An 11465-nucleotide genomic window follows, 5' to 3' on the forward strand; every position below is an offset into this window, starting at 1 on the left:
TTTTCACAAACAGTGGTCCCTCGCTCTAAACATTCGTAGTGTTAACGTCTTAATTTCAGGAAAAGTTTGTTTTAAAGCTTTTTTATTTTTTTTTAGTATTCTTAATTTTAACTTCAGACAGAAGGTACTTGGTACTTTTAATTTTAGTTAACTACACCTTGGACAGTTTTCATTTCGCTTTATACTCCAGACACCTGTCTAATAAACTCGCATGCACTCATGAAGAAAATCATGTAATGAAGAAATAAATGCCATACTTGTAGCTGTAACTGTAATTTAAAACTGGGACGTCTGATTGTATCTGAGTGATGACGATACTCGGAGACAGGTAACTGAAAATGTTCTGCATATTCCGTGTGATCAGCGCGGCTCAATATCCTGAGGCTGAAGTGAGACACTCTGTTTCATAATACATAACTACAGCACTCACAACAGCAGCTTGACCAAACTAACTGTCCCTGTTTGTGTTTTTGTTTTCAGGACAAGAAGAAGGAGAAGAAGTAAAGAGTCTTTGAGTAGCAGGAAAAAAAACAATCAGAAAAGGCACAATTTGCAACGCACTTGGTGCTTTTCACTTTCTGTCTTCATTTTGAAATTTAACTCCTATGTGGTCTTACATTGTTGAAAATTCTTTGATTTATCATATACTTTTTTTCTAAACTTACAAGGGTTGAATGTAAGTTTATGGTATGCTCGTCCCATCCTGGCTGTGAATGAATACTTTAACGCTGCAGTGATAACGCTTGGCCTGTAGAGGGGAGCGTTGCCCTATGATTGCTCCCAGAAGCTGAGCGGCACCTAATGAGGATTTTTTCATATTTACTTGTTCTTTAGTGCCATAAATTAACATGATAGGCTCCTTTTTATAGTGGGTCACGTGAGCTTCTGAAACTGATAATTGTAATATTTTATGTAATTTCATTATTTATAGTTTTCCTTGGATTTCTTAAGTGAAATGTTGCCACATATGGTCCCATCGTTTTTGACAGCAGCTCCTCCTTTTCAGAAATTTTCCTCTGATTTGTTTTGCTCCCACGTTTTTTGGTTTTGGGTAAGAGTGAAGAGTGCTAACACTGATTAAAACCCCAGAAGCCTGTCAGACTTGTTATGATCTACACTGAACTCATTCAGAGGGACTTTCAGCCACTTGCTGGTTTGGATTTTGGATTTTGGCCTCATTGAGGAGGAAGAATTGCTGCCATCTGTCCTTTTCTCTTTCATTTTGTTCCTTCAACTTGGATTGACGGGCGAATGATTCAGACCGCTCCCCTTGTAAATCTGTTGTCTAGACAATAGTTTGCCAGATGATGATGTTAACCTGAAAATTTGGCATCTGTATAATTCCTTTTTTTCCTCTTTTTGCCTTTTTTTTTTCTTTTCAAAGTGTATACTGTGAAAATTTTATTTTGTTGATGTAAAACTGAAACTAATAATTTGATACATTTGCTCAAATAAATGTGTTGAACGTACTGAGACAAAGTGATTGTGTCTTTATTACAGGCCTCTGTGGTTGTACTCTAATCTATGTAATCTGTACCTGATGTGTTATAGATGTGGGGGCATCTGTGGCTCAGGAGGTAGAGCAGGCCGTCTACTCAGATCCCTGTGTCAAAATATTCTTGGGCAAAATACTGAACCTCGAGTTAGCCCTGATGCATCCACCAGAGTGTGTGTGTTTATGGGAATGCTGGGGAAGCACTGAAGCATAGAAAACAGCAGTTTAGCTTTTAGAAAATGTAAGATTTGGCTTTGAAAATTGTTATTCCAAAGCTTTGAATCCCCCCCTCCCAAAAGGACTTTGCTACTCAGAAAAAACACTTTATACAGCCTACCTCTTTCTATCTACCATCCACACTCTGGTGGGCACACCAGAGGGGAACTTGGGGTTAGTTTTTTGTTCAAGGGTGTTTGGCACACAGACTGGAATCAAACCACCAACCTTCCAATCAGTAGGTGACCTGCTCTGCCATCTGCACTACAGCCAATCTGTGAAGCAGAAAGGTTTTGGTGCCCTGAATCTCTCAGTAATAGCACAAGAAACAGCTTTTCGTCACTCATAATAAAACTGTAGCTTTTGTATCTTGCATGATGTGGTACTGATTATTAATTTTTTTTATCGTGTTATGCATTTGCAAATGTGCATATGAGAATAATGATAATGGAGGGCTCGCTTACAGCAGAACAAATGTACTGACAGGTGCACATAAACTGAACCTCACAGTTTCCTGCACAGTCTGGATATTTTAAAATTGATTTAACATGGTTTATGAATTTTAGAGGTTGTTTTTTTGTTTGTTTTTAAAGGCCTCTTCTTGATGTTGCTCAAATTCTTCAGCTAAATAAAAAGTGTCAACTCCCCAGAGGTTTTATTACAATAACAATTCTCTCTTTTTAAACGCTCAGTAGTTTTGAAGCTCAAATGTTTTTATAATTAATGCTTCAAATATTCAAATATATGTAATTTTTCAAATAAAAAAATCTAATTCTAATTTTTTTATTTGCATAAAATATTCAGAAATAAATTATTGCCTTGATGGGAACTATAACATTTGTCCTCAAGCCTGTAAGATGTTAGAGAGATGTTAGGCCCTTTATTCTCAGTAAGATTATCGCTCACCCTAAGGGGACAGTTTAATTTAAAGAATGTAATTTACATATTTTTCCTCTGCCTTGTAGTGCTGTTTAGCTGTTTATCCATCTAGATTGCTTTGGTGTGACTTACCCAGTTTTTGAGACGTCTGCCTTTTCTTGAGTATAATTTAAATCAATAGTGTTTTCTTTTTGGGGTTCACAGTGTTAAAAAATACATTTGAAAGTCAGCAAAAATGTCCAAAATTATTACCCACTTACTGAAAGAAATCTACAAACATTGTTGTGAGTCATGTCATGGAAGAATTTTAGTGTTAGCTGTATGGCTCACTAACATGGGAGGATGTACACAATAGAAAAGATTCATGGAAGAAACCCGTCGCTTTATCCGTGAGACATAAACATAGTCAAAACATGCTTGTGACAGTCACATGGCTGCAAGCAAGATGTACTGTTTTTGTATCATTGTTGAGTTCTTGGTCAGTGTTGCAGTTACTTCATGAATGTAATCCCTGTGAGCAAAAGGGTCAGGCTTCAGGTTGCTGCAAACACTCTGCTGAGACAGTTTTTTGTACTTTTGGCTCTGTATGATGTCAGTGAGAGTGGGAATTCCTAGTAAGACCATCTGAGGCCCAGAAAGCCCACCGACCTGCTGTCAAATACGTCTTCATTGGTCTGATTTTGAAGCCTTAAAACGAATGTTCTCGCCGTTACAGTCTTTGTGTTTGGAAACTGGATGCGCTGAATAAGAGGTTGATGTGACTAACTCAAAGGTGAACAATTTGTCAATCACAAGTCGTTGCTTCAGTTCTTTGTCCTGTTGTATGACTGCATTTGGGCCACGGTTTATTTGTCAGACAGAGAAGAGCACGGCTGACTCGATGACCGCGAGGTGCTGTCCTGTGTCTGCAAAACAGGCCAAAATCATCACCCTCCTACCACCGTGCAACAGTTAGTATGAGCCGTTTGTGCTACTGTGCTGTGTATGACTCGGTGCATCATTGCCAAACATCTCCACTCCAAAGTATTGCGGTTTACTCAAATGCAGCTTTTCAAAGCTAAAGCGTGCTGCCATGCTCTTTTTAGGCATGGCAGCAAACAAGCCGCACTTGTTCAGTCTTTTTCTAATTGTCTTGTCATAAACTTTAAAATGAACACGTTAATTGTGGCCTGTAGAGTCTGAGAAGCAGCTCTTCAGTTTTTTGCAGTTTTGTCTAAATATGGCACTTGGAGAGCGTTTGCTGTGACGTCCACTTCTGGCACGATTGTGGCAACATGTCAACACAAACCTGAATGCTACAGATGAGAAAAACTGCTTGAACTTCTGCTTTCATAGAAGTGCTCACACTCACTGATGATCAGTGAATTTGATTAGCAGAACCTGGCTGGTTACCCTCTATAGAAACAGTAAGGGGGTAATTCGTTTTTCACAGGACTCCACCGAGTTCTATAAAACCTCTTTTTCACAACTGTGCAAATAACACTGCAGATCCAAGTCTGTGAGCACTACAACCTCATATAATTACTAAAAAAAGACTCAGACAAAACTAAATCAAAACATTTTAATTAGAAAGTTGAAAAACGGCAGTAGGTACATAGGACCTCTATTTTTGCTAGGGAACAAACGGCAATAGAGATGATGCAACACAAAATATGAAGATAACCTACTAAGCGAGGAAACTGCAGTTTTCACAGAAAGATTACAAAAAAAGACGACTGCAAATGATGAACATTTAAAATAAATAAATAATAGAAATACATATTCATTGAATAGTGTAGCCATTTCTCTTATCTATGTTATTATTGCTGGTATATATTACCTTTAAATGTATTATGATTTCAAAACAAACATACTCTGACAACCTTCCTTGGCCGCAAAACAATATCAACATGATCAATAAAATCGTTTATACATTTAAAATCGTGATGCATGAGTTTCGCAATTAAGAGTCACAGACATGAACATTCTTTTTTTTTTTAAAAGGCGCTCCATGTTTTTTGTGGGGTTTTTTCTATTTTTTTTAATACATTATGCGGTGAAATGATGCCAAGAATAGAATGGATGTATTGATACAGTACAGTACGCCATCTGTTGAACCCCTCGCCAATTTTTTCTGACGTACGGGACGAAGCTCCATCTACGATGAGAGAAACGAAAGAGAGGTCACCGAACGACAACTGGGAGTGACAACTTTTTGTGCTGCTCATTAGCTTGGCCATGCGTTTTGTTGTCCTGTACACATGATTTAAAGAGAAGTGTCCACAGTCGAGTCTGATCGTGAAAAAGTGAACAACCTATACGATTTGGGTGGCTTTTGGCTTCACGTTTATTGGAAATCCTGAGGAGATCAATCCATCTTTCCAGTTACAACAGCTGATGAGATGTCACCAGTTTTTTCTTCGCGGATGTCGACGGGGAGCAGTCTTCTTTTCCTCAGCAGCATCTCAGCGCAGCCATCGACCAGGAGACGCGTCCTCCCCGTCGGCGTCCTCCTCCTCCTCCCTCTCCTCCTCCCGTCCTTGGCTGCTTCATCCTTGGCTGCCGCAGGATGACAGACTGTCGTACAGAGAATCGCTCAGAGACTCTGGAGTCTCCAGGACCTGAGGGCGACTTGGGGATAGGGCTTCCTCTGGCCGCTCCCTGAGCAGCTCCAGCCCGGCCTCCCGGCTCATCTCGGGGACGCTGGGTGTGCGCGTCTTTCCCCGGCGGCTCATGCCCGATTGGGCGGGGACGGGCAGGCTGCCTGGATCAACCACCCGGCTGGAGGAGGGGCCGCTGGCCTTCGTGCTCTGAAAGGAAACAGAAGGGTGGGAAACATTTAAGGTCATGTGCTGTCGTCTTATGTAACGCCTTCAGGTGACACCAAAAAAGTGGGTTACAGGATTCATCCAACTGTAAATTTTTAATATTCAGCTGATGAATAATTTGTAAAGGGAGAATGTGGCTCTGTGTTTTTTTACATTATGTAAGATGTAAGTGCAGATTTAAAAATGTATCCCTTCTTTTAGTGCCTGTAAAGGATTTCAGCCTGTAAGTGACCCAGATAAGTCTTTTTCTCATGCTCTTGCTAAGCACTTTTCATTAAGTACAGAATAATATTCTCATTAAACACTCATTAACGAAAGCATAATAACCTTCAAAGCTTTCTCTGGTTGTTCTTCCTAAGGACTAGTCTCCAGTCTCTGCATTCTTATTCTTCAGTTTCTTAGTCAAAGCTGGGATTGGTAGTTTGAGTTTCACTGCAGATGAAAAATGTATCTTCTTTGAGTTGTCTTGATCAGCGGAGGATAAGAGCTTGTGTCCACAGGAAGTGTTTTTTGCACAATTTTCTATAAAAAGCTCAGCGTCAGTGACACATGGAGTCCTCAGCTTTTATCTTTCCCCAGTTTACGCCGTCAGTGAAATAGTTTCGGAACGGTGCTACACTTGTTAACGTCACTTCTCTTTCACCTGCTGATCGAAATCAAGGCAGGCTGGGACTTGAAACACCGTCAACTAAGGCTGTCACTATATTCAGGTTGTCATGTTACAAGTATGCACTTGACAATACAGTAAACAATCCAATGGCAGGACGGTTACAGTTAGACTGCTGTTTATAGCAGGTATTTTAACAGCAACAGCATTTCTATAAAACGCAAACAGAAATCAGTTTCCCACAACGCCCTCCCCCAAAAAACAACCCTCAGTATATTAGACTGTTAGTCATACAGGCGCAGTTAAACAGTCATTACTTTGCTGAGTTGTTGTCTCCTCTTGTTGCTCCTCACCTTTTGTGTGCGTTCCAAACATTTGGGTAAACAGTAGCTCCTCTGTGGAACTGTGCTACTGAGAACTCACAGGAGCCTATTCAGGTTTGTGGATGGTCTGATTGAGTCACTGCAGTTTAGTGCAGTCATGTAGGCTTAGAGACCAGTTATTAGGGGGGGAATGTGTGTGGTGAGTAGTTGTGGAGAATAGCAACTATGGTAGCAGAATCAACTCATACTATCAATAATAATGCTTAATAATATCAATATAAAAATATCAGTATATCAATGTAACCTTGTCAGGTCAGTTACCTCTGAGAAACTTCTGGTCTCTAGGAAAAAATTACTATTCCCCCACTGGTTGACAAGGGGTTACTGGCTGTCATGTATTGTGTCAAAAACCTCATTATGATTGCTTTTGTTGCTAGCAGATTCCCACAGTCATTGTAGTGTGTATAGAAGATGCCAACTTGTCTGCAAACACTTCTAATTTCTCACTAAGTGGTTGTGAGACTGTGTGACACAAACCAGAAACTCAGTCAAAGCAAAAGCGGCGTCTTTGGTTTAATCGGTAAGGTACAGCTTTTAATTTGAAGGCGAACAGTCTCCCTTTCTTGTTTGCGTTGCAGTGATTAGTTAGATACGGTTTGCAGACAAGTCGATGTCTTTCATGAGGATGGGTAACCGCAGCAATCTGCTAGCAACCAAAGCAATCACAAGGTTTTTGTGCAACACTTCTTTGTGACATTTTTCCTTAGAAAGGGCCTGTGACTGGGGCCTTGTCCGGGATGATAGTAAAGTAATAAAGTTATATGGATAAAATAAAGCTCATAATGATGTTTACTGACAGGAAATAAAATAACAAAAAACTGCTAATGATATATCACATTATTACTGATAATGTGAAATTTTTTTTGCTACAATAATTATAAATTGAAATTAGTGAAATAAATTAATTTCCAAAGCACTTCCAGGCCCAATAGTCAGTCGTGGTAGAGGACCGTGGTCGTTACTGACAAGCCAGTTATTTATGATCTACGAACAAAAGCATTTTCTTCATGTGTTGCTTGAATTGAATGTTGCTTCTAACCCTACAGAGGTGTTCCAAACACCGGAACTGATAAAACTGACAAAAGATTGAAATTTCTTCACCACAGTAAAAACAGGAAACGATTTCAAACTCCTGACACGTGCACAGCTGCTCTCAAGCACTGCAGGTAGAAGCGAGAAAAAAAGCGTTGATTAATTTGATGGCAGAAGAGATTTCTGCGTCGCAAACCAACCAACAGTATAACCTCTTGATTGATCAGCCAAACAGCAGAAGTGCTGTGCCTAACCTTTCCCGTAAAGTGAAACGTCGTTGTGTTTTCTCCTTTGTTGTTGTCGTCTATGCCCCTCAGGGCCACCGTAGTTCTGTAACCTAGCAACAACAAGTGCTCTGAAAATGAGGTCATGGATGCTTCCACTGCAAAAAATAAATAAAAAAATGTTGCTGTGGACTCAGAACCAGAGTCTTGTGCAGATGTTATGTGCGCACCAAAACAGAAAAATTAGCTCATCGGTCAGGAGTTTTTCTGACTCAGGAAGGGCTTTTTGTTGGTTTCTGTGGATGCTGTTAAACATACAGTAAAGGCGGTGATTCCACATGACCTTAGCTCTCAGAAATCTTTGCATTCTTCAGTTATTTCTCACCATTAGTTAATGAAATACATCCATTATGCCTGAGTACATCAGCAGCTCTTTCTGTGCCACAAATGAGTCCTCACAACTTCGTTTGAAGACGATAAAAGGTGCATTTGAATAACAGTAAAACCACAGTATGCCTACCCCTCTGAATGGTGATCCAAAGGATACCGCCTCCTCCTCTTCCTCCTCCACTGCCAGGTACACCTCCGCAGGTCCTGCTGGAGTCTTCAGGTTGGGGAAAGTCCAAGTCTTGGAGCGAGGCGAAAACATGTTCCCTCCATGTGCCTCTTTGTCTGCAGATGGAACAAATAAAGATGAGTTTGTGTTTCTTGTGCCGAGGATTTTCTCCCGTGGGTTATTACTGAAGTGAATTTAAGAGCACAAGTACTTGTCGAAATTCCCAACATGAGGAAGGTTAAAACTGTTTAAGTGTTAGGCTAAAATGGTTACTACAAAAGGGAATAAATGTGTTTTGTAACCATGCTACTGGAGCTAAATGGCTTTGCAGAGAAAAGGTTTGACCCAAAATGAACCAGCTAAACATTTAAGAGGGATATTGGTGGTTTCTGGAGGATAAAAGTTCTTTAATACTGTTTCCTTTATAATTCTATATTTCTTAGTGTCCTCTTTATGCTTTTATTTACACTCATACCATCCTAAAACACATGAACGTAGGGCTGGGAATCGGCGTAACGGATCCCATTTAAGTAACACTGTCCAACAACCTGACCTCTTCCATCTGTTATTGTTATGTCTAAGTGGGGTCGGAGTGCTGACACCTTCGCGGATGACGCCGGCTGAGCCTCTTCCCTCCAACACGGACCCGTACTGAATGGTGGGAATCAGCTGCTTGTGTGGAGCGTAGCAGTCCTCCTGTGATGTCAGCTCTCTGTCCAGGGTGCGAGCTCGCCGTCCGGCTCTCCCTGGGGAGCCACCGCCGGAGTGGTGCTCGGCTCCGCCCTTCGTCTTAGACAGGCCCCGTGCAGCTACACCGCTACTGCAGTCGGGCAGAGGGAACGTACCGATGCCGCTGTCCAGGGTGTAGGTGGAAGCACCAGAGCCTGCGGAGGAAAAACACGGGGGAGGGAGATTCAGCAAATGTGAATTAATGAACTGCTTGCATAATTTAAGAATTTAGAAGAAAAAAAGAAAAAAAAAGAAAAAACTTCACAAAGCAAATGTGTAAATTGGTGGCGTCCTCATTTATTTGATCTTTTACTGCAGCCTCAGAATGAGTTCCCCTAGGGGGTGTGCCCTGTTTGTTCACCTTTGATATGCTAACAAAGGTGTGAGGCAGCTTATTTCCCCTCAGTGTTTCAGTCACGCCCTCATGGAGCATCGCTGATTCTCAGTGCCTGAATGTGTGATCATTTACACAAATAATACCGCAAAAATACTGAAAGTCCTTAAGGAAAAGTGTGTAATTATTATCTACAAAAAACATGCTTAAATTATAAAAAATAAAAGTACTCAGTGAAAAGTACATATATTAAATGATTGGGGATTAATACATTATCTACTGTGGTTTAGAGAGATACCTATTTCACAGGGATATTGAAGTTGATCGTAAAATGATATGTCTTTTTTTTAATACTCAAGTTTTCAATGCAATCATCAGCTGCCCTATCCTGTCCTCAGAGAAGGAGAAAGCAACAAACACAATCCATTTACTGTGAATGTGAAGCCCGGATGACACGAAAAGATAAACAAAATTAATTGACCGTTGAAAGGTACTAGTTCAAATTCTTTTATTATGAAAGTCTTTGGACTACTGTGTAAGTCTTCAATATCCTTCAGCTGGTGTAGAGGATCCCCATTCACCTCTGATGGGACAATATTTATAATATTTAAAATGTATAATATCTAATATTATATAAGCTCTAATATTATTGCATAACATCGAAATGTGTTCAGCAAAGTTTGGTAAAATGTTCCAATCTGAGGAAGGGCTCGTAGGATCACAGTAGCAGTGTTTATTTCCATATTCCTTATCATAAAAGCAACATTTTAATATTGCATCCTGTTGGTGTGAAGCTAAGCTAGGCCACTGCGCACAAGCAAAGTAAATAGCAACTTTATATTAAAAGTGCAATATTTTCTCTCTAAAATGTATCAGGGTAGATATATGAAAGATTAAGTAGCAGAAATACTCAAAATAGTTTCATTTTTCATCTGAACGTACACATAGTTTATATTGTTATCACTTTCTTTTTTGCATTTAATTTACCTACTTCCCTTCCTCTCTGTGAATTTCTTATTAACCTTACTTCCCTGTGACTTCCACCTAAGTCTATTTTGATCCTCCACAAAGGCTGCAAACCTTTTTAGACTCCCGGCAGACTTATCTTACCTGCAAAGTGTTGAGAGTGAACTGAATCTGCGAGGTTTTCATCTGATGTGATCTTGCCGATTCTTTCTGATCCCTGCATGAAAGAACAACAGAGATGCAGAAAGAGCCGTGACTGTGCGGAAATCTTCAAATCTCAATGCAGGAGACAAGTCTAACAAATTAGATGCCAGGTTTAGACTTGAAAGTCGGTTCAGTGTAAACAGATTCGACTCGATGAAAGAGAGCTCTGTTTTTAATGTCCTCCCTCAGGTTTCTTTTAAACTCCGTTAGTCTCTGAACTGCAGATTAATAAGTAAAGAAATACCTTCTCCATGTCGTCGTGACTGGTGGTGTGACTGATGATGTCGCTCTGCTGGGTGAACACCGGCTTCGACGTCTTACAGTCGAACGACAGCCGTCGCTGGGGCACGCTGATCATCTCCTTTCCGTCCACTCTACATTTAGAGTCAGAAACGGCTTTATTGGCCAAGTCTTTGCACACATACAAGGAAGTGGGCTCTAGCTGTACACGGTTTACACAGCTTGGATTTGTTTGGTTTTTAAACCACACACAGGCTGATTAAAAAAAATAATGAAGACGTCTTTGATTCCTTTATTTAGACATTGAAGACGTTTTACATAAAAAGCAGCATTCATGTGATAGTTGGTGTAGGAGAGGAAGAGCTGTCACTGCTGGAAAACGCTGGGAAAGATTCATGATATATCTCAGTGGAAAGTTTCCTGTTTTCTTCCTGCATTAATTATGGATTTTAAAACTTATTTAATTAATGACCGTCATCAGCATGCAGGAGGACACTTGCACTGTCTGCACCGTGAATTTCATCATTTATTAGGCAGAAGACTGGGCTACCTTTCATTCATTATTCACGGTATGTGGTATTAATGAAAGTTAATAAATAAAAAGGACAAGGGGAGCTGGTCAGATTATTACTGATTAACTTTTTTTTGAAAGACTAACATTAAATAAAATCTCCCAGCACTCAGTGCAAGTTGTCGTATTTCAGCAGTTTCTTTTTTTAAAGGATGTTTACAGTGATCTTAATCCCTGGATATATATACATATGCAAAAAGCTGCTCCAGGCTGGTGCTTGCG

At 40.2% G+C, this 11465-nt stretch overlaps 2 protein-coding genes across 7 annotated transcripts in view; one reads left to right on the plus strand and one right to left on the minus strand.

The window, feature by feature from the left end:
• tegt (testis enhanced gene transcript (BAX inhibitor 1)) overlaps positions 1-1469 on the plus strand; it is a 13019-nt gene extending 11550 nt beyond the window's left edge. For all 3 annotated transcript variants that reach the window (XM_005918754.3, XM_005918755.3, XM_005918756.3), the window contains one exon: positions 481-1469. In XM_005918754.3, the coding sequence (XP_005918816.1) occupies positions 481-504 (24 nt within the window). In that variant the 3' untranslated portion in view covers positions 505-1469. The remainder of the gene's footprint in view (positions 1-480) is intronic.
• Positions 1470-4137: 2668 nt separating this feature from the next.
• The window catches only part of nckap5l (NCK-associated protein 5-like), a 57498-nt gene continuing 50170 nt past the window's right edge, over positions 4138-11465 (minus strand). For all 4 annotated transcript variants that reach the window (XM_005918760.3, XM_005918759.3, XM_042219285.1 and 1 more), the window contains exons 9-13: positions 10677-10806; positions 10373-10445; positions 8802-9083; positions 8164-8315; positions 4138-5379 (exon numbers count right to left, since the gene is read on the minus strand). In XM_005918760.3, the coding sequence (XP_005918822.1) occupies positions 5119-5379; positions 8164-8315; positions 8802-9083; positions 10373-10445; positions 10677-10806 (898 nt within the window). In that variant the 3' untranslated portion in view covers positions 4138-5118. The remainder of the gene's footprint in view (positions 5380-8163; positions 8316-8801; positions 9084-10372; positions 10446-10676; positions 10807-11465) is intronic.

The sequence above is a fragment of the Haplochromis burtoni genome, unplaced genomic scaffold, assembly GCF_018398535.1.
Source record: "Haplochromis burtoni strain Fernald_Lab_line unplaced genomic scaffold, NCSU_Asbu1 Contig_31, whole genome shotgun sequence".
Lineage (NCBI taxonomy): Eukaryota > Metazoa > Chordata > Actinopteri > Cichliformes > Cichlidae > Haplochromis > Haplochromis burtoni.